General features: G+C 42.6%; 1 protein-coding gene across 4 annotated transcripts in view; it reads left to right on the top strand.

Annotated features, from left to right (window-relative positions):
- The window catches only part of LOC109894814 (neuronal PAS domain-containing protein 3), a 382,790-nt gene that overhangs the window by 129,422 nt on the left and 229,546 nt on the right, over positions 1 to 23,822 (top strand). For all 4 annotated transcript variants that reach the window (XM_031828698.1, XM_031828700.1, XM_031828699.1 and 1 more), the window contains one exon: positions 16,585 to 16,667. In XM_031828698.1, the coding sequence (XP_031684558.1) occupies positions 16,585 to 16,667 (83 nt within the window). The remainder of the gene's footprint in view (positions 1 to 16,584; positions 16,668 to 23,822) is intronic.

Below are 23,822 nucleotides of genomic sequence, written 5' to 3'. Positions count from 1 at the left end.
ACATTAGAGGTTGTGTGCATTTTACACACGCACCAAAGCACACACACACACACACACACACACACGCACACACACACACACACACACACACACACACACACACACACACACACACACACACACACACACACACACACACACACACATACATACTTTTGTGAATTTATGCTTGAAACATTTCACACCTTTAGGCCCTTAGCACTGTCTACAGCAGTAGGTAGTAGGACCCCTGGGGGCCTATCCACAGGAGAAGATTCCTGAGACCATAGGCATACTGCTAAAATTCACATGAGGGTTACTTCAGGGGTACTCTGGGCAGAGCAAAGCTCTGTTGGTGGTTCAATAACTACAGAAGGTTGGGAACCACTGGTCTACAGGGTGTAATACCTAAACACCAAGGTTAGCAAGGTTATATCACAGCATTATCTCTTCATTTGAAGTCAAACACACCGAAAATTGAGGCTTTTCCCGTCTGATTAGTTGGATGATAGCTAGGTGGAACATACCTCTAGACAAAGAGAGGCAGAGGCCGGGGCCCGTGAAACACGTTTGTATTCGCCTCATTACCTTGCAAAGTCAGCTGAGGAAATGCTAGGAGCACCCTTGCTACTCCAACTAGCGCCTGGTCGAGTGTGTTTGCTGACATGCATATTCCCCTCTGTGCTAATGAGCAGACAGCTAGGGAAGGAGTTTCCTTCAGCTCCCAGCCCAGCGGCATGGTGTTGCTCTGCTCTGGGCTGGGTGGGAGGGCTGGAGGTAAGCTTGCGGAGTGAGAGGTTGGAGGGGGTGTGTGCTCCGGAGCTGAGGCCTCTGCGCCCCCATGCAGAGGTTCCCTCCTCTGATGTGACTTTACTTACTCACTCCTGCTGATGATGCAGCTGATCTGAAAACCAACATTCTTATTCGTCTCCCATGTCTACTGTACTGTAGGAGACATGACCCACTTCTCAATTTGTCCACGCATCAATTTGGCTCATAAGGCTTCTTAAACTGCTGCCTTTTCACAATAATGTTCTACTTTCAGTTGTTTTAAATCCTTCCTTAATCCCTCTGATAATTATATGCTCTTTACCCTTGATACAGCATTTAAGACAATGCATACTATTAGGTCCTTAAAATCAGCCTAATATTCATCATTAGAATCTAGACATGCTGTCTCTATTTCTGTCTTGGAAATGTTTCCTTGTTTACATGTGGCTCAGGACACAAGCCAATACTACTGTCCTATTCTGCCTTCCCTGTCCTCTCCTTAGCACATGATAAAATGCTCGCCCGTTGCCTCAACCAATCATGGTTTCAGTAGAGCAGTTAAACTATTTTATGGCAGGCACCCTCAAAGCTGTAGAGTCTTAAATTCTCCCTGTAATGGTAGATTAATTTCAGTCTGCCTAATGCAATCCAGGACAAAATAGTTGAAACTCGTTTGGGGGGTGGAGTGAAGCAATCCGTGCACAATAGCAATCTGTCTGCAGGAAGAAAAGAGAGAGAGAGACCTGAGAGAGTGACCTGTTGGCACAAAAAAAAGGCAACCACTGGAGCACAAAACTCCATTGTAAATACAACCTACAGTATATGTATCTGTTGATTTATTTCCCCTTTCATACTTCAACTATTTGCAGTATGTTACAAAACAGTACATAGCCAATAATATAACATTTGGAATGTCTCTATTATTTTTTTTAAATGTTGTGAGTGTAACATTTCATCTTCATTTCTGATGGTTTATTTCGCTCGTTCATTTATGCTGAACAGAAGTATATATGCAACTTGCAACAAATTCAATGATTTTACTGAGTTACAATTCATATAAAGAAATAAGTCAATTGAAATAAATCCACTAGGCCCTAATCTATGGATTTCACATGACGGAATACCTTTAGAAAGGTAGAGGGTCGTGGATCAGAAAACCAGTCCACCATTTGCCTCATGCAGCGAAACACATCTCCTTTGCATAGAGTTGATCAGGCTGTTGATTGTGGCCTGTGGAGTGCTGTCCCACTCCTTGTCAATGTCTGTGCAAAGTTACTGGATATTGGCGGGAACTGGAACACGCTGTCGTACACGTCGATCCAGAGCTTCCAAACATGTCTGGTGAGAATGCAGTATGCCATGCAATTGTGTTCGCTGTCTGTAGTTTATGCCTGCCCATGCCATAACCCCACGGCCACCGCCACCATGCATACCTGTTCACAACGTTGACATCAGCAAACCGCTCGCCCACACGACCCCATACACGTGGTCTGCGGTTGTGAGGTTGGTTGGACGTACTGCTAAATTCTCTAAAATTACGTTGGAGGCGGCTTATGGTAGAGCAATTAACATTCAATTCTCTGGCAACAGCTCTGGTGGACTTTCCTGCAGTCATCATGCCAATTGCACGCTCTCTCAAAACTTGAGACATCTATGGCATTGTGTTGTGTGACAAAACTGAAGTGGCCTTTTATTGAAATTGAGTGGCCTTTTATTGTCCCCAGCACAAGTTGCACCTGTGTAATAATCATGCTGTTTAATCAGATTATTGATATGCCACACCTGTCAGGTGGATGGATTATCTTGACAAAGGAGAAATGCTCACTAACAGCGATGTAAACAAATTTGTGTGTAAATTCTGAGAGAAATAAGCCTTTTGTGCGTATGGTAAATTTCTGTGATCTTTTATTTCAGTTCATGAAACATGGGACCAGCACTTTACATGTTGCATTGATGTTTTTGTTCAGTGTATTTCCCTTTTGTTAATTGTCTATTTCACTTGCTTTGGCAATGTAAATGTATGCTTCCCATGCCAATAAAGCCCTTTCAATTGAATTGAGAGGGAGAGTGAGAGAGCGAGAGAGAGAGCGAGAGAGAGCATCACCAAATCTCAAATGGAACTGTTTCCCTCAGCAAATGTTCTACCAAGGGGAAGTCTTTCAGGGTTCTGTGCCATCTCTTTCTGCCAAACACAAACAGTAGCTACAGTACTGCAGAGGGCATGTATTCACCAATGTCTTTTTAGTGTTAATATAACCACTTTTTAGCTGTACACAGAGGGACATAAGAAGTGGAAAAAGATCTGAGCTAGAGTATAGTCCTTGTTTTACCTTCAGCATGCTAGCAGATACCATAGACTTCTAGCAATTGTGATGGCTAGACAACCTCATCATGCAGTACAAGGAGGGATAGATAACTTTAAGCAACACCTGTATTAAACAACTACAAGGAGGGATAGATAACTTCAAGCAACACCAACTACAAGGAGGGATAGATAACTTTAAGCAACACCAACTACAAGGAGGGATAGATAACTTTAAGCAACACCAACTACAAGGAGGGATAGATAACTTTAAGCAACACCAACTAAAAGGAGGGATAGATAACTTTAAGCAACACCTGTATTAAACAACTACAAGGAGGGATAGATAACTTTAAGCAACACCTGTATTAAACAACTACAAGGAGGGATAGATAACTTTAAGCAACACCAACTACAAGGAGGGATAGATAACTTTAAGCAACACCTGTATTAAAACAACTACAAGGAGGGATAGATAACTTCAAGAAACACCTGTATTAAACAACTACAAGGAGGGATAGATAACTTTAAGCAACACCTGTATTAAACAACTACAAGGAGGGATAGATAACTTCAAGCAACACCTGTATTAAACAACTACAAGGAGGGATAGATAACTTTAAGCAACACCAACTACAAGGAGGGATAGATAACTTTAAGCAACACCAACTACAAGGAGGGATAGATAACTTTAAGCAACACCTGTATTAAACAACTACAAGGAGGGATAGATAACTTCAAGCAACACCTGTATTAAACAACTACAAGGAGGGATAGATAACTTTAAGCAACACCAACTACAAGGAGGGATAGATAACTTCAAGCAACACCTGTATTAAACAACTACAAGGAGGGATAGATAACTTTAAGCAACACCTGTATTAAACAACAGATAGAATGGAGGAATAAGAATGATAAAATCATACTGTACATTCAATTGAACCAACATGATAATATGTACTGTACGTTAAATGTGATGCTGCACTGCTATAACCTTACTGTACTGGACTGTTACTGCAGAGTATACATACATTTCATATTTTGAGATGGTAAGTCAGTGTTAGGTCATGTCTGCTTCTTGTTGCAGTGAGCAGCAGCCCTCTGTTAAGGACAGCAGTGATTAACCTCTCCTGTTTCTCCTCTCCTCTGCGGTGTAAATATATATCAAGTCAGGTTAATATGATAAACCAGCGTCTCACCATCCGCTGTAAATCAAACCAAGGGCTACAGCTCGCCCTGATAGGGTGAATGCCTCCTGAACCGAGGTAAATGTTTGGATTTGTATCAACCTGGCCAATGTCTGTCACAGGGGTGTGTATGTGTGCACGTGGGTGCACACATGACTGTGTGTGTGCGTGTGTGTGCATGTGTGTGTACAGGGGAGGTGGAAGGAAGGCTTCACTTTTGTTATCTCTCCTTTCAAACTACTGACCTCTCTTGTAGTAAATGGATTGAGGCCCCATTCTAAATCAACGCTGACTATTTAACACAATGAAGGAACTAATTCTTCCCATTTAACTCAACATTTGCAATAAGATGACTTGTACCCTAATGGTTTCTAATTAATTGTTCTCTCCTTTTCTCTCTCTCTTCCCTTCCCCTCCTGCTTATTCGAAAAGCATAGGACTACACAGTGCACCACTTTTGGTGTACTACATATGTAATAGGGCAGAATTTGGGATACAGACATATTCAGGACAGTCAGCGGATTTGACCCATTTTATCTAATGCATAATGTTAATTTCAAACCCTTAATTTCCTTTAAATGAAAATTGGCTTAGCAGCTAGATGGATTGTGAGTAGGCAGGCATCAAACCACCGAGCATGTCCAGGGGTACCTCCCAAATGGCACACTATTCCCTACGATAGTGCACTACTTTTGAAAAAAGTAGGGTGTCATTCGGGATGCATGTGTTGGAGATGTGATGTGACCACGGCCAGTAGGCCAGCAGTTCAGAGTTTACTGAACGTCCAGGTAGTTTCTCTTCCCTGGAGTAACGCTGCTTCTGATTCCTACTGAAATCCTCCTGGAGAATATCACTAATACCTATCCCTTTGTGTCAAGTCTACCTTCTCTAGTTCTCTGAGTACTGGACTGTTAAAATGTACACGAGGTGTAGGGTGAAGTCAGGTCGTCGTTTGACTAATTTGTGTGGCTTGACATGCTTGGCAGAAGACAGTTCAGTGGTAGCGTTTTAGCCGCCAGTAATAACATTACGTTTCTCTATTGAGTGATGAAGGCATCGGTCATTAATTTATCACAGAGAGAAAAAGGAAGGGGGAGAGAGGGATGTGTCCTCATCATTCACCTTCAGTGGTTTGTCCTGACAGGTACAAAGTTGAATAGTGGATGAATCCAGTTTAGTGACACCGCATAAGGCCAATGTAAACACGCTCAAAGAACTTCAAAGTTGTGTTAATTGTTTCTTACACATTTGTGTTTCTTGCCCGGGGGCGTGTGCATGCGCGTCCATGCATATGTGTGCGTTTGTGTGTGTTTGTGTGTGAAAGAGAGTGTGCTACTCTGACATGGTTTGCTTAATGTGGTCTAATGTGGTCTGTGTAATGAGAACCAGGGGCCTTCACTCCTTTGTAGAAGTAGCAGCGTCTCTGTCTTCTTCCCACACTGTGTGTCCTCTGCTTCAGCACCTGATGAGACCACATTACACTCTCTTTATCAGACACACGGCCAATCACATCCGCTCTCAACTCCAGACCAGTTGTACTGTACATTCTCTCTATAGAACTGGGTCTAGGGATGTAACCATATTGTATATTGTAGCGCCTCAAACCACAAAGTCCCTGGTTTGAATTGACTGGATGGGTTCTGAGAAACCTAAGCTTAATCTGGGCCTGTATGTAGTGGGAAGTTACGGTCTTGTGTGGTACAGCATTGAAGTGAATATGTAACTCTAGCCATCTTGCTTCAAAGGATGTACTACTTTTTGTTATTAGAGAACACACCCACATTGACCATGTCTCGCTCTCACTTTTTATAGTACGCATAGTACACGATAAGATTCTTTCTTTGCATTTTTATACAGACAAAATCCCATTGAGATTCAAAATCTCCTTTTCAAGGACACCTGTCCCATTCTTAGCCGATGTGACATGTTTTATTCCGAAGCGTTTTTGTCCCCCACAATGAGATCGGGGAGGGGACTGTAGATCTGTCTCCGTCCGTTAGTACATTCGTACATTTGTACTTTCATTCATCACGCGCGATATCTCAGACAGCGCTGGTCCGATTTTGAGGAAACGTGGGTGAATGACGCGTCCTGCCATAGAGATCTTTAATTTACAAAATTACACTGATTGGCCAAATGGTGGCACTATAACAAGCGATTGAAAATGCAAACTTTGAAAGGTCAAGCCCTAACCCCGTTTGACCAAAAGTCATGAAATGTGGTACATATGTCCCTCTCCTAATAAAATAAACACATTTGTATCTTCTAAACATAAGGTTCACCATAATGGATTTTACACCATTTTGAATTTTGTAAAAAAATAAAAAATAAAAATAAACACTTGCAATGCTGCTCCTCCGAATAACCGATCGACACAAAACTTGATATGTGGCATCTATGGACAAAGGTCTCTCAATGCATTACTTTCCAGATTAGTACCTAAAAACAACAATAAACATTAATTCAGGCTTGGTCGGGCACATAAATGCATATAAACCAGCCAAGGATATTCATATTGTAACAAAATTTGGTACACATGTTGCAAACACTATGAAGACTCAACATTTGCAAGAACACATGGTGGCGCTGTAACGGGCACATGTTTATAGCTCTTGATCTGTTTGACTCACACATGCTTAGGGATATGAGTCTAGCTAAACCACACGATATCTCAGACACCACTGGCCTGATTTTGAAAAAACTTGGGTGAATAATGCGTCTTGCCAAAGAGATCCGCCATTTAAAAAATGACAGTGATTGGCCCAAGGGAGGCGCTGCATCATTTGTGGGGGACGACATGTTTTTGGTTCCTTATTTATTTTATGGCAGAGACTTAAATGGATAGAGTGACCTGGCCATTATGTTTTATTGGTACCATAGTGACATGGACATGGACCTGATCAGGACACTTAATCAGTACTCAGTTTCCCAGGAGCAGCTCACTATAGTATCCCCTCTGCTGCTAAGCCTACAGAACCAACATGTCTATCTGGAAGAGAGAGAGAGAGTGAGAGACAGAGAGAGACGCTGACCGGCTGCAGTTGATAGTCCTCCTCTCCTCTCCCATTTACCCTGGCTGCAATCTAGACCCCACAGACAGACAGAAGGAGCGAGGAATAGAGGGATCTCTTACTTTCCTATTTTCATCATTTCATTGGTGGAGCATGCCATTGTAGTTAGCTCCTAATTACTCTACGGCTGAGACGTTCCAAATATTCCCCTGGTGGTAATATTCTTCTGCCTGAATGAGTCATTATGTTGTTTGGCAGACTGAAACAGACTGAAACAGACTGAAACAGCAGCCCTTCTCTGTCTGAACACTATACGGCTCATGTTCTACCCAACCTCACACACAAGCACACGCACTAAGGGCAACCCCCCATCACTTCCCATCCCTCTCCATCCACTCTGTCAGTTCGTTTCCACGACGACCCTCCCCACTGTGGCATGACAGGTTGTTCAGCAGCCTATGAGGCACTGATCTGCCTTACTGTCTGTACGACTGTAGGCATCCTTTTGTAGCTAGGGGTATAGTACCCCTCTCATACCCCATCTAACACCTTTCTATGTAAAGTATACCACCAGTATATCATAGCTCTCTCTCCCTCCCTCCCTATTTACATTCCATCACACCCCTACTGTCTTTCACTTATTACCTTTCTTTCTTTGTTACCTTCTCCTGCTATCGCTTTCTGACCCCTCCACTCACAATATTTGTGCATAGTATATAAACACACATACACAAACGGAGGCCCGCACACACACAGCCATGCATGCACACACGCACGTGCACACACATACAAAAACACACAAATTCAGACAGACAGACACACAGACTGGTATGTGTAATCATCTTTGCTGTCTTTTTGCTTGGGTGTGTGCCAGCTGGTGTGTGTTAGAGTCAAGGACAGGAGTAGAGGACAAATAGGAGGGAGGGAGGGAGCTAGGGAGGGAGGGAGCTAGGGAGGGAGGGAGGGGTTATAGAGCGTAGAAATGGCTAGCTGGATTCTGCTCTTAGCTCTGTTTACTGTGTAGTGTGGTGTCTGTCTGGACAAGGGGACTGGGAGAGAGAGACTATGGAAATGTAGGCTCCTCTACAACCCTATAGCCTTTTCAGTGCACTACTTATGGGCCCTGGTCAAAAGAAATCCACTGGAAAAGTATTTGCCTCCTGAGTTTCTCTATATTTGAATATTTTTGACACTGAATGTTATCAGATCTTCAACCAAAACCTAATATTAGATAAAGGCAACCTGAGTGAACAAATAACACAACGTGTTTACTTATCTCATTTATTTAATTAGCAAAGTTATGCAACGCCCAATGCCCCTGTGTGAAAAGTCATTTCCCCCTCCCTGGTTGTCACCTTTAGCTGCAATGACTACAACCAAACGCTTCCTGTAATTGTTAAACAGTCTCTCACATCGCTATGAAGGGATTTTGACATCTCAATTCGATTTAGGCCTGGACTTTGACTAGGCCACTCCAAAACTTTAGATGTGTAGCTTTTCAGCCATTCTGATGTAGACCTGATTGTGTGTTTTGGATCATTGTCTTGCTGCATGACCCAGCTGCACTTCAGCTCTCAGACGGATGGGCTGACATTCTCTGATACGGAAGTGGAATTCACGGTGCCTTCAATGATGACAAGTCATCCAGGTCCTTTCAGCCAGCTGAAAAGCTACACATCTAAAGTTTTGGAGTGGCCTAGTCAAAGTCCAGACCTAAATCGAATTGAGATGTTGTAGCAGGACCTGAAACGAGCAGTTCATGCTCGAAAACCCACAAATGTTGCTGAGTTAAAGCAGTTCTGCATGGAAGAGTGGGCCAAGATTCCTCCACATTGATGAGAGAAGCTGAGCAACAACTACAGGAAGCTGAAGAATCATTTTACATTTTTTAAATTGTACTTTTTTTTAACTAGGCAAGTCAGTTAAGAACAAAATCTTATTTTCAATAATAGCCTAGGAAGAGTGGGTTAACTGCCTGTTCAGGGGCAGAACGACAGATTTGTATATGATTTGGATATGAACTTGCAACCTTCTGGTTACTAGTCCAACGCTCTAACCACTAGGCTACCCTGCCGCCCCATTGCAGCTAAAGGTGGCACAACCAGTTATTGAATGTAAGGGGGCAATTCATTTTCACTCAGGGGCATTGGGTGTTACATAACTTTGTTTATTAAATAAATGAAATAAGTATACATGTTTGTTATTTGTTTACTCAGGTTCCCTTTTTCTCAGCACTGTATAGGGAACAGGGTAACATTTGGGAAGCAGACTCCAACAAGCCCATAGAGCCACATTGATCACATACCATATTTTCTATTACACCCAGTCATTCATGATCTGGACTTTTTCTATTAAGGATGATTGGCATATTGATAACACCTGAATTATTCAACACTATAAGTGTCACGTTCTGACCTTAGTTCTTTTGTTATGTCTTTGTCCTCTCCCGGTTGGTCAGGGCGTGAGTCGGGGTGGGTTGTCTATGTTCGTTTTTCTATGTTGTGTTTTGTGTTTGGCCTGGTATGGTTCTCAATCAGAGGCAGGTGTCGTTAGTTGTCTCTGATTGAGAATCATACTTAGGTAGCCGTTGTGGTGTGGGTGATTATTTTCGGTTCTGTGTTTTTCTTCACCGTACAGGACTGTTCGTTTGTCGTTTTGTTGTTTTTCCAGTGTTCAGTTGTTTCATTAAAGAACGCTTACCACGCTGCGCATTGGTCCTCACCTTTTTCCACCGCCAACGGCCCGTTACAATCAGCGTATTTAGCGGTTTTGATACCATCAAATTGAATTCATTTCATTACTACAGTAGCTCATCTTTTTAAGCGTTTTCGAGTGTTGTTGCGAGCATTTACGGCGTAAATCCGTAAGATATACACAAATTAGATGTTATTCTGATAATAGGAATGAAAGATGGAGCAATATTTTCTCACTGTATCTAAAGCAAAGTCCTGCTAACCTAAGCTAAGTCATGGTTAGCTAACTGTCATAATGGCTGTAGGTCTTACGCAGCTCTTACTGTCCTCCATCATGAATGAAAGGTTGTTGGTATTTGTGAGCTCTGCTAAGGCGAGCTCTGCTCTTCACATTTGGGGTGTGTTTGCCTTGCAGCGCCCAGTCTCAGCCTGCAACGAGTTTATTAACAGAATTGCGTCAATGCATTTCAGTAATGGATTGTTTGTTTGGTTGCGTAAGCCTTCATAACTGTGTAGGGCAGTCCGGGCACTCTGTCTCTCTCTTCCTTTAATGCAGTTAGCCATAATGAATGCATTTCCAAATTCAATGATTTTTTCCCCCATTATTTTATTTTGCTCATCCTAGCGTATTGATTGGTTGAAAATGCCCCTTGAACTTGACCTCTCCCGTGTTGCTCAATGCCAATAATGCTGTCGTCTTCTCCTCTACCTGCCAGCCAGCCCACCTCTCCTCTCCGCTGGGAAAAATATCGATAGCTGTGTTTAGCATCTTTGGGATGCTCAAGATGGCTGAATGTGTTTAGATATTTCCCCCGACAAGCTTGTTGACGGCACCAGCATTTCATGGCGCAAATGTACTATTATTTGATAGATTTGATTGAAAGTGAAATTAAAGGCAGAGGGTCTTGGCTAAAGCCTGTCAGTCATTTGTATTTTGAATGCATTATATAAACAGAGTGTACAGTATGGCACACCCTGAAAGTACATTTAAAAAAATGCACACAAACGCTGGTTTGAGAAAGCTCCCCCTCAATGCCATACACCAGGGGTCTCCAATTACCCCCCGTCAAGGGCCTGGTTGGGGAGCTGGAAAATAGTTATAAATAATCTGTACACTGCAAATTGATGGAAAGAATACCAAACAGATATAGTATTTGACAAAAACAGAATCATTTCACTCCTGGATTACATTGGTATATGTTCACATATGCTTCTGTATTCATGTGTGGGAATATTTGGTAACAGATTTATTGAATTTAAATCACTTTGAGCTGAGTTCCTAACGATTTTACAGTTCTTTGTGTCCAACAACGGAAAATTATGTTTAAAAATTATGTTTTGCCCAGAAAACTTGGGTGCCAAATAAAAATCACACTCAGGCCGAATTTGGCCTATTGGGGAACCCTTCCAAACACTTTTATTTTTCATTGTCACATCAGTGTCTGTGTGCTGTGACCTCATGTTCAAACTGCAGCGAGAGACAATATTGTATTGTTACAGGTACTCGCCTCTCTGAATAGCTCTAATTTATTCTGGTATTCTCCTCCTGCAGTTTTGATATGAATCGCAACTGGACAATACTTGTCACCCAGAGTGCTCTGCCATGCTCTCATACAGCCCTCTTATCAGTGGATCTGACAGTTGTTTCTGGTGATGAGGAGGGGAATGGCACAATGATGAAATACAAAATCACTTGAACAGGGACTTCAGGGCCACTACAAGAGACTTTCCATAGACAATTATTCCTCACTGAGCCGACACTCAAGGTGTAATCTGGGATCTGTACTAAAGAGAGAGAAAGACGGAGCTGGAGATATCCACTCAGCCCAGTCCAGGTTCACTGTACAGCCGACGCACACAGACAGAATGACTAGAAAGGGTAAGGAGGCTAGAAAAGGCCACAACAACTGTTGTACTATCAGCCAGTCAGTTAGTTTTACAATAACTTAAGATTCAAATGTGGGAGAAAAAAACATTCTGAAGAGGTGGAACTATTTTATCAAATGTAAATCGAAATATTATTTTCTGTAATCCTAACTATTGAATCAAAATAAATCAATCAATTGAGACACATCCAAAATGTCAGTGTATAGTACGCATATTGTTAACACCTGTTCGCTTCAAGCAGCAGACAGACTGACGCTGAAATGAAAGACTCCTTCTTTCTCAGGCTTACTCTGAGACTGGTCATTAGTGTTAGAATCACAGCCGTTAAAGTTTGATGACACAAATGAGCAGAAAGACGAACATGGATTATTAAACAGATCATTATGAAACTTAAAACTAGTGAAAGATGTTAGAAAGGAAACGAATTAAAACAAATGTTTCAGCCTCCGTCTTCATCAGGATGACTTATTAAGTATCCGGCCGGTCTGTGGAGGAATACTACGACATGTGATCAGAAGAGCTTTCATTAGCCGTGGTCAGTAAATGATTGAATGGACTTTCAGTTTCCACTGTGAAAACATTTGGGGAGTATGTAGACTGAAGGACACGGAAGGAGAATTGATTTAATCTATAAAGGAATTGGTATTTTAATCAAATTAAATGTAAAAAAAATAAACACTCTTAAAACCATACATTTCAGAATAGGCAGATTCTATGTTTGAAATGCCTGAAGGGTGTGAATTTTGAACCATTGTAAATGTACTGTAATTTAATCTTTAAAACATTTTTTTTTTACAAATTGACATTGGATTTCCATTATTTTATATAAGATTTCCAATGGAATATAGATCACATTGGTATTATATTATGTTATAATATATTGTGTTATATATGAAAAGACTTCAAGCACACACTATAATACAGAGTCACAAGAGACATATAGAAATCTAATAAGAAATGCTTCTGATATGCACACTTGATTTCAGTGTATCTATTTCAGCACAAAATGGTTCATCAACAAGGACAAAATGGTATTCTTACTATCACATTCAGCACATGGAGGTGAATGTGAATAAAACAGACAGGATTACGTGACTGGGTCCATAGTGACTGCTGTCTCCCAGGTTGTTGGTAGTTGATACGGGGGGACACAGCGTGAGATGGGGATTGCTGTTCTGAGGACACTGAGGTAATTCACTAGCCACAGCTAGGGGTCCCAGGAAGGAAAATATAACTTTTGTTGATCTTGATGTAACTATGGGATCATCCTGGCTGATTAAAACGCACTGGTGGCCATGGCAAACTGGAGGCGAGAGAGAGAGTGTGTGTGTGTGTGTGTGTGTGCGTGCATGCGTGCGTGCGTGAGAGAGAGAGTATGTGTGTGTGTGTGCGTGCGTGCGTGAGAGAGAGAGACCAAAATAACAGTTTTGGGTCCATTGTGTGTAGTTTGTGTTTGTCTGTGTGCTGGGTTAATACAAGTTTACCATTGTAGCGGTTAATGGATCACTAAGGAAGTGGTTGCACACAGTGTCCACAGTTTCCACACCACAGTGAGGCTCCTCATAGTGAGGCCTTTGACAGCCTGATGAATTAGGCCTGACAAGAACCAAAATGGCTGTCCTCCGTGCCAGCTGCCAGTTGAGCATTTACACTCTGTTAATTGAATTGGCAATTTGTGTAACAGTACCTGCCCCAGAGTCTTTGGTGGTGCCGGAGCTGCCATTTAGCCCTGCTCTAATCCAGAAACTAGGGAATAAGAACACTAAGCTTCACAAGAAATTACTGCAGATTTAAAATGACAGTCGGGGCCCCTGTTGCCAATTTTCCATTAAATGAGAAATAAATTAACAATAGCAATAATGTTGACTTATAAAACTGAAAGTTAAATTGACTTTCAAATAGCACTGCGGTTTAGAAATTGCCACAGTACTGAGAATCAAATTGCAATATATTGCAATCTTGAAACCAAATGCTGTTTGTGACATGGTTGTATTAAACAGCCGACATTAAACATTGAGAGTGGTAAATGGAAACTGATATTTTCACATCATAAAGCCGCATTAGTTTAAATTAAGGAGGGTTTTCACCCTGATTTGCATGCACACACAGTTAGTTTGAATTTGGATTCTGAGTTAATACTGTTTTTGCCAATCCACTAGAGAGAACGTTTAATAATGTTCAGTACCTCAGTAGCAATGTCAGTTGTTATTGGTCAGATTTAAATATGTAGCTAGTGCAAAGTCTATCAGATGTTGTTTTGTTTTTATTACGACAAATGATAGAAGCAGAGACTTTTCAGGCGAAGGTTATACTGTGCTGTGCATTCCTTATTATCTGAGTGTGATTTGAATGCAGTTTTCCATAATGTCATTCTGTTCTTACCTGGTGTATAGTGCATTAATATATTGTTAAATATACGTAATACTTATTAGTCAGCCCTTAAAATAAAAATAAAACATTTAAGTACATTAGCACAGGTGTCAGAGTGATGTTTTTACAGTCTCGCTATCATTTTACGAGTCTCCTTAACAATATTGAAATGGGGGGGGGGGGGGGGGGGGGGGTAATATCAAAATCACCCTCGTCAAGCTGCATTTATAAATCGGGAAAAATGTGATGGGTTAGTGTTAGCCCCTAACATAATAGAATCACAGTCTCCTGCTGGTTTATATCTTTATTAATCAGTCTACTGTGTGGATTGGGACACATTTAGATTCGATTGCCTCCACAATATTTGGTCTCCTGGACTGAGTGTCTAACAAAGTGTGTGTGTGTGTGCGTGCGTGCATGTGTGTGTGCGTGTGTGAGACAGGGACAGTCAGACACAGTAGTCTGTAGGTGACGGGCCATCTGCACCCAAGGCGCTGCTCTGAATTGCTAATGTGTGTGTTATTAAGAACTGTGAAGGAGCTGTTGGCAGGAAGAGGTGCTTCAAGGTGGCCACAATCCTTCACCAGTGGTGCCAGTTTAACATTTCAACTTCTTTATTATAAAATATTAACCACGTATAGTTTCCCGTTTTCAAAAGATCCCCAAGGTCAAGGAATTTTCCGCATATAAAGCAATCTGTCACTTACTTCCATGCCGGGGCTCTTTTAGCAGGGAAAGAGCCCTGTCTGACTGTGTGATGATGAGGGCCATTGTAGGAGAGAAATAATGATTCCCTCCACTGTGTCGGCCAGGATATAAAAGATGATAATTGAAGTTGGTCAAGTGTGCTTTGATCTGTGATATTTCTGCTCTGTTCTACATGAGCTGCCTGTTGGAGCTAACGTATGGCCCGGGTGTGTGTCTGAGTGCCGGGTAGTGGTTCTGTGCTGGGTCACAGTGTGTGTGTGTGTGTGTGTGTGTGTGTGTGTGTGTGTGTGTGTGTGTGTGTGTGTGTGTTTGTGTGTGTGTGTGTGTGTGTGTGTGTGTGTGTGTGTGTGTGAGGCCACACAGGCCAGCATAGTGCATCTGAGGACTGGGTTCTAGCTCCCTCTGCTGTCTCTATGTGTCAGGGCTCTCTACTGGAACTGTTTGTTCGGGGTTGCCCTGACTCCGCCTCATGCCTTGTTTGTATCCTCCCCAACCAATGGCGGAGTACTGTGTGTGTGTGTGTGTGTTTGTTTGTGTGTGTGTGTGTGTGTTTGTGTGTGTGTCCTGGACTGGTCCTGCAGGTGTTGTCTATCCAGTGCATGTTGTTTGGCATGGGCCCCGCTCCTCAGGGAGGGGAAAGGGCTAACTGCTTACAGCATTACTGGAGGGGGATGTGTGTTTACCATGCTTGGCCTGGAACAGGGAATACAGTGAAGGACAGAGGCCCCTCATTGTGCAGTCTGTGCCCCCTCCCGTCCACCCGGGGCCTGGCCTCTGACTCTAACCCGTTCCCCTGGCTTCTTCCCAGAGGAGGCCCTGTTTGCTCCTGCTCTTTGAGAGTCTTTAAAGGCCATTCAATGCTTTTATTACATCATTAATTGCACTTAATTCAGCAACATTACCCCAATTCCTGGCTAAACTCTGAAAATTAAGTACAGAGCACTTTGTTATAAAATTCACCATAATGAGCTCTGGTGGGAGTTTGAAAGTTACCTCAGGCCATTTTTACCAGTAACGGGTAGCATGGTGCCTCTCCCTACTTTTAAGTTGGGAGTATAGAGAAAATACCCCAAGGGCACAGTCTCTGGTTAGTCTGCTATGCAGCAGAATCAATCGCATGATATAATCCCTCATTTAGAAACAAGCCTTTGTACCAGCCAGCGAATCATTGAATATGCAAGCTAGCTGCCCTCGATAATGGCATTGTACTGTACGAGTTCCGCCCTTTGATGAGCATCGCTACAGCACTTATTACTGTAAAGTTATCATAGTGGGCGCTTGATGTCAATGATGTCAGCTGTTGGTTCTCACTTTCGTAGCTAACCTATTGTTCGTAAGGTATTGGTGTGTGCCTTTGTATTGTGTGCGTGTTAAAATGCAACTGCATTGATGTACTGTGTCTGTCTGTCTGTCTAGCTACATGTTTATGTATTGCCTAGTAATGTATGTGCATACAAACCCAGTCAGCCTTATACCCACCCAGTGTGTGTGTGTGTGTGTGTGTGTGTGTGTGTGTGTGTGTGTGTGTGTGTGTGTGTGTGTGTGTGTGTGTGTGTGTGTGTGTGTGTGTGTGTGTGTGTGTGTGCGTACGTGCGTGTGCATGTGTGTGTGTTTCACCCAGTGTGTGTGTTGTCTCACCATGGCTCTGTCTGTTGTGTTGTGTTGTGTGTGTACAGCTATAGGAGTACAGCGAAGGAGGACTCCCAGTGCAGTAGCCTCAGAGATCTTCGAGCCACACCTCGGGAGCCACATATTGCAGGTAGGATGATATGAGATCGCACCATACCACAGAACACCTGTCCTGTCCTGTCCCACAGGCACCACCACCCTGTTTGACAAGCCTGGTATTAACGTTATTGTACAGTTACAAGGGTTGCAAAATTCTGGTAATTTTCCCCAAATTCCCAGAGTTTCCAGAAATTGTGGTTGGAGGATTCCCAGATATCCTTCTTATTCACTCCTGATTCCTGAAATATTCCAACTGCTATTTCTGGAAAACCATAATTTTGTTACCATAATTTTGTTACCATAATTTTGTTACCATAATTTTGTTACCATAATTTTGTTACCATAATTTGGCAACCCGTGATATGTACTGTATCTGTTTGTCTGTCTAGCAACTCCCCACACTATTCACATGGGTTATTACTGACATCTAGTGATACATTTATCCACCAAAGCAATTGACATTAAGGAAACGATTTAGTCTAAAACGACTTACGATAGCTAGTATGTGATTCCTGCAAAGACCTTGGCATTGCTGGCATCATGCTCTTACCAACTGAGCCCCACAGTAGAGGTTGACAGGGGAGTGTTAATTCATTCCTTTCCCGTCTTGTCCAGAATCCCCTCCCCCCCCCCCCCCCCCCCCACGTACTGTCTCGATCCTGCAACAGTTCTAGAACCCTGACAACTTTCCTGTCCTGTCCCGATAAAATTCAATCCCGCGCAGAAATCAGAAATCACTTCATCTGTTAGCTGCCTGCACCCTGCGCTCTGCTGCTTGTGAGTTTCCATAGTAACGGCCCCGTTTTGGGTTGCATGCTCATTTTTCACTAGACAAGAGAGAGAACTGTTAGCTAGCTACTTTTCCTTGCCTGCCCAGGTCTTATATCTATTTTTATAAATAGTGATTGAAGACCGAAGAACGCATGTTATTGTTGGGAGAAGGTGAATATCACTCCTGTTCCTGCAGGATTCCCACGGGACCATGCAAGCCCCGTGGGAATCCTGTTACTGTGTCAACCTCTACCACACAGGACCAAAGCTGAGGCATTGTTCAAGCCTTCTAGCATTACTGCATTAATGCTCTGCCTTGATTCTTGAACATACAACCAATGTTCCCTCTATTTTCTTGGGGCACTGAGCAAATTTCAGATCTGCTGAGCACAAACTTGAGGGCTGTGAAAAGTCTGTGCAACTTCCGGCGCACGTTTCTGTAAACACTGAGGCTGTACCCGCTTTAAAGTGGCAATATGTCACTTTTGGCTCGACCCGACCAAATTCACATAGAAATGTGAGTTATAGATCTGTCATTCTACCTAAAGAATAAGTCTAAGAAGCAGTAGATCTGTTCTATGTACGCTATATCTATGGTTCCCGTTCTTAAGTTTTGTTTTTGCGTCTTTTACTTTGGGTTTTGTACACCAGCTTCAAACAGCTGAAACAACAATATTTTTGGTTACGGAAAATATATTTCATGGCGGTTTAGCTGGTACAATGATTATCTACACTGTACTAGCCTATTATTTGTCACATAAACTGAAGCGAAACTGCAACCAGGAAATGGCGGAGCAATTTCTGCATAGTGTAACTTTAAGTTTAGCAGTGGCCAAGTAGGCTCCTGTGGCTAGTTGATCATATTGTAGATTGGTTATGGTGCACGGGTCAATGTACGGGCCTGAGTCGTGCCTGTCAATGCAATAGACTCCTACTCCAATGCACTCTGCCTACAAGAAAATCTCTTGCACAGTTAGTTTTGCATACTAAGTCTTGCATTGTTTATTTTTAGTATGTCACAGTGAAAATGGCTAATATTGCGTTGATACAAGCACAATTCCCACAGTAGAGCAAAACATTGATAGTGTTAACTAAAGGGGAAGACTCTAGAAAGATAAGTGAAGTACAGTCTTGTGCTTCTCTGCAGGAGGCCTTTTGCCTCTTGGTAGGCCGTCATTGTAAATATGAATTTGTTACTTACTTGCCTAGTTACGTAAAGGTTAAATAAAATAACAATGATTCAGAGCAGCAGGTCGAGGGGAGCTGCGAACCCACACACGTGTGCAGCTGAGAGGGAACAATGCATACAACCTTAAAGATTATACATTTGAAAGTCCATCCTTTAATACTTATATTATACTCAGTTATTATAGATTCATATTCTAGTTTATTATGTCATTTATACCTTATTTTTGGTTATGTAGAAATATATTTTGTATTACAGTATGGTTAAATTATTTTATACGATGGCATTGTTGAATACTTGTTTCTTATTGGCTTGAAGGGCATTCTAGAGCGTACGTTATTTCCCTGTAACACACGGTATATTTGCGCGGTAGAATTCAATGGCTATAGTTCATTCTTACATGTTCTATGTTTGAGCTGCTTTTGAAAGCAAAAGTCAAATTGAAAACATTATTGGGGTTGTTGAATTCAATTTTCATATGACTGAAGGTTTGGTTAGCTGAACTAGCAAGTAGGTTTGTTTGCTAGCTACTTCGGTGGATGTTGAACACATTTCTAGCGGGAAATATGTTCAATTGTAGCCCTGGTATAAAAGAGACAATTAACTCGGTGCTCTATGTGCTCTCTGGAAACGAATGCAGCTCCGTGGAAGGTCATTTCCACGTGGAACACACCTTCCACGTCGCTCATCCTTTTCCATGGAACGCATAGACATAGCCCCTCGTTGATTATCCCTTACATATTGAATTATGAAACTATGATAATGGTTAACCCCGTTAGTCCTGAGGGTATTTTGCTTGTGTCTTGTCTTTTTAATATTTTATATAGTGCTGCTTATCTCTATACATAAGCCCAAAGGGTTTGCTGTAAATCAGTAAAGCAAAAACAGAATTTGATACTACAGCTGATATGAAAGTGTAAGCTGGTAACCATGCTGACATATAATCTTTTTGTTTTGGGAGTTGTTGATCATCAAGCTATCTTTATTTCCTGTAGTCTACATTTTTGTAATCTACATTTGAACCTGGATTGCCACAATATCCTCTCTAGGTTTCTTCCTAGGTTCTGGCCTTTCTAGGGAGTTTTTCCTAGCCACCGTGCCTCTACATCTGCATTGTTTGCCTTTTAGGGTTTTAGGCCAGGTTTCTGTAACAGCACTTTGTGACATCGGCTGATTTGAAAAGAGCTTTGTAAATAAATGTGATTGATTGATTGATGTTATTGGATGCATTTTGACTTGGGGCGGCACACAGAGAATGCGGTAGCTCATTCTATCGTGCAAGTTTATTGATCGAAGATATCAACGACGACGAAAATCCTCCAGGTCGCGTAAATGTCTTCCAATGGGTTTGCTTCCTCCCAGCCTTGTCCCACAGTGAACATTGTGTTGTCATGCATGATGTGAACACGAATAAAAAGAGGTTGTAGCAGAAACGCTGCCCCCTTTAGTCCCATGAGACACAGTGGCAGCCATATGTCCTGTGCCTGTTCCCTATTAAACACGTGCTGAATTGAAAGTGACATCTTCCTGCATTCACCTCAGATCCCCAGGTTTAGTGGGTTGGGAAGGGGAAGGAGGGAAGAGAAGGGAGGGATGTTTCCCTTATGGTTATCAACGGCAGAGAGCAACCTCGATTTCATAGTCAATTTCAATAACAGAAACTGCAACTAATGTGTATGATGTCTGTTGTTTGTATACTGTATACGGAGGATATTGATATTTGTGATCTGGCTATGCCTTTTTTAATTGGCTTAAATAAGGTTGCATTGAATTGAAACTCACCCACTGACAACATTTCTAAAAAATGTCATTCTACCGGGGACGTTAACAATCTCGTGACGCAGCATCGTGACGGCAGCCCCCTCTCACTATAAGTGAACACTTTCCCTGCGACAGGTTAAGTGTCTGACAAGAAAGCGGAAATGTATAATTAACATCAATAGCAGGCTAGAAGTCTGTCGAGGCGTGGCCTTTTCAAGGAAGGACTTGTTCCTGGCAAATTGTCCCCATTAATCTTCAGCTTAATTGATTGTGAAAAGTTTTAGGATGACATTTAAAAAAAGCATGCACGGCCGGTGATTGATTTGGGGAAAATGAACTAATAATGAATGCAAGGCAGTCATTACTTGTTGAGCACAGCGGCTAATTTTAGACAGATTAGAGTGGGTTTGATAGTGCTTAATAAAGAGGACGGCTTGATGAGCTCCTCTGTGTCTCTACACTACTCTCTCTGCTCTACTCTACCTGCCTGTCTGGCCTCTCAGGGCTTAACCAGTGCTCATTACTCTGAGTGACTCTGTCTCTGCCTAATGCCAACAGCTAAGGGTACTTATCCGAAGCCAAACTCAATAAGATGCACTAGCAGACCCTTTTACCATTTCTCCCCTGTATTTTTACCTAACTCACCAAACATTCCATGACAATTTTTGGGAAACTCCAAACCAAACCTAAATTCAAAAGGTCCCCTCTTTGTTGAAACCATTCAAACACGTATAGAATGTGTAACACATTTGTTTTTACAGCCCTGTTTCAGAATGTATTTTCAAAGACAGGACGTCACGTAGCTTAGCGGTCAAGAGCATTGGGCCAGTAAACAAAAAGTCACTGGTCCGAATCCCATGAGTCGAGAAATCTGTGGATGTGCCCTTGAGCAAGGCACTTAACCCTAATTGCTCCTGTATGTTGCTCTGGATAAGAGCATCTGCTAAATGACAAAAATGTCAATGTACACATTCTACATAGTAGTAGAAAATGATATGATAACAGTCATTACAATGGAAAATATATTCATCTTTGTCCCCTTTGTCTGGTTGATTTTCTAAAGAGAAGTGTACCTGGGCCCTATACGTATGTGACAGGCTGGCAGGCCTGAGAGCAGTAGAAACAGTGAGAGCCCTAGAAGCACTGGGTTAGGTTGCTGTTTAATCTGACAAAGTGAGTGTAAATGTCTCCCGGGAACTGTGCCTGTCTCCTGTCCGGACCTAGTCATGTGACACGGGATTAATCATGCCCTGTGTGTGAGAGAATGGGACAGGGTGATGGCTCTGTGTGTGTGTGTGTGTGTGTGTGTGTGTGTGTGTGTGTGTGTGTGTGTGTGTGTGTGTGTGTGTGTGTGTGTGTGTGTGTGTGTGTGTGTGTGTGTGTGTGTGTGTGAACGGGACAGCGTTAGTAGCCATCTCTACGGCTCCGGCAGTTCCCTCTCATTGTGTCATGGTCCCCAGCTACCATAGCTGCTTTGTTTTCCAGGCTCCTTTGACTCTGAGTGGCCCGGTTGACCTGGGAACGGGGCTGCATTCAAACGAGCCTTCTATGGTCTTTTTGTTTTCAGGCCCAAAAACATTGAATTGGTTGACAAACAAGTTTTGTCAATCCAAATAATCAATGAACTGATTTCATATGCGGAGATCAGCAGAGGTTGGCAGCTGCCCCCCATCTTCGTGCAGGAAGGAAGCCCTTTGCTTTTCCCCACCGTCCCTACTCCCCTCTACCCCCATCTCAGACGTTACAGAGAAGACAGGTTTTGGGGTGCCTTCGCTGTTGTGGCGTTTTAAAAGTCGTTTTTTCTATTTGCTAACATATTGGAACTATTCACGAAGGTGTCGAGCTACAGTAACGCCATAGTCATGTAGCCAAAACAGACCCGCTGGTACTAATCAGGGAGGGCAGAGATTGAGCTTGTTTATGGAAGGTGTGTGTGTAGCTATAGAAGGCTGAGTTAAGGTGTGTGTGTGTTCAGGTCAATGTTAAGGTGTGTGTGTAGTTGTAGCAGGAAGATGGAATGCTGTGTGTTTGGGGGTGACAGTGAGCGAGACTCACTCTGTGTCTGTCTCTGTGGGGCCCTGGCCAATCACTGTCCAAAATAGTCTCTCTATCTCTGTGGCATTGTGGTCCCGGTAATGGCTCCTCCTCAGCAGAATTCCTCCCAGTGTCTCTCCCTCCCTCCCTGGCTGCAGCAGCAGCCATAGAGGAGAGGGGAGAATAGAGGAGTGGAGAGGAGCGAGGAGGAAAGGAGAGAAGAGAAGCAATGAGGGGAGAGGAGAGGCTGAAGGAGAGGAGAGGGGGGGAAATGACAGCGCTCAGGGACAGTGTGTTGACCGTTTTGTCGTCTCCCACTGTGTGTTGTCATCTCTCCAGTCAGTGGGCTGGATTGGATGCGACAGCAGCAATAGGTCATTAACAGCAATGGGACATGTCCTCTGGCAGATAGACCGGGGGGGATGAAACACACAGACTAAATAGTAACATTGATATCATTGGCCCGTGATAGTTTTGCATGAGATAAATTATACGTTTGTTAATTTTAAAAAGCATTATAAAAGGACTCGCCTGCGTCTGAAGGGCAAAATGTCTGGTGTGGGTGGAAGAGAGTAAGGGGTGGATGGTGGGTGGATGCCTCTCTCTTTTCATTTTCTCTCTCTCTCTCTCTCTCTCTCTCTCTCTCTCTCTCTCTCTCTCTCTCTCTCTCTCTCTCACAGTCTGTCTGTCCGTCCGTCCGTCCGTCTGTCTGCTCTCTCTCACCATGTATAACCAAAAACGTGTTAAACAAATCAAAATACATTTTATATCTTGAGATTCTTCAAAGTAGCCACCCTTTGCCTTGATGACAGTTTTGCATACTCTTGGCATTCTCTCAACCAGCGTCATGAGGTAGTCACCTGGAATGCATTTCAATGAACAGTTGTGCCTTGTTATAAGTTAATTTGTTATTTCATAGTTTTGATGTCTTCACTGTTATTCTACAATGTAGAAAATAGTCAAATAAAGAAAAACCCTTGAATGAGTAGATGTGTCCAAACCTTTGACGGGTACTCAATTTCTCCCTTTCTCTGTCTCTCTTCAATCGTTATTGCATAATTGAAAATGGAGGGTGCCTTGACCTTCACCGCCCCCCAGACCCCAAACTCCTCCTCCCACAATGATCTCTGTTCAGTCCGAGACTCCTCTTGCCTTCGGAATGAGTCATCACACTACACCCTTATCCCTGCTGAGATGAAACAGATCTGTCTCACTTGTTGTCTGTTGTTTCTTGTGACAGAATGTGAAGAATATACTTTTTTAAAGTAATCATTGCTTGAGGGTAGTAGCACTCTCACTCATACATGCATAAACGTAATGCAGAGAAGTTGAATATCCTCAATATGCAAAATTGCTCTTTGTTGGGAGTTATCAAAAGAAGCCGCGTTTGATGTCTCTTTAAATGATAGAGAATCAACAGCATGTGTTGTTTGT

This window comes from Oncorhynchus kisutch, linkage group LG7 (assembly GCF_002021735.2).
Source record: "Oncorhynchus kisutch isolate 150728-3 linkage group LG7, Okis_V2, whole genome shotgun sequence".
Taxonomy (NCBI): domain Eukaryota; kingdom Metazoa; phylum Chordata; class Actinopteri; order Salmoniformes; family Salmonidae; genus Oncorhynchus; species Oncorhynchus kisutch.
The sequence above is the reverse complement of the archived record's forward strand: the minus strand, read 5'-3'. Positions and strand labels throughout refer to the sequence as shown.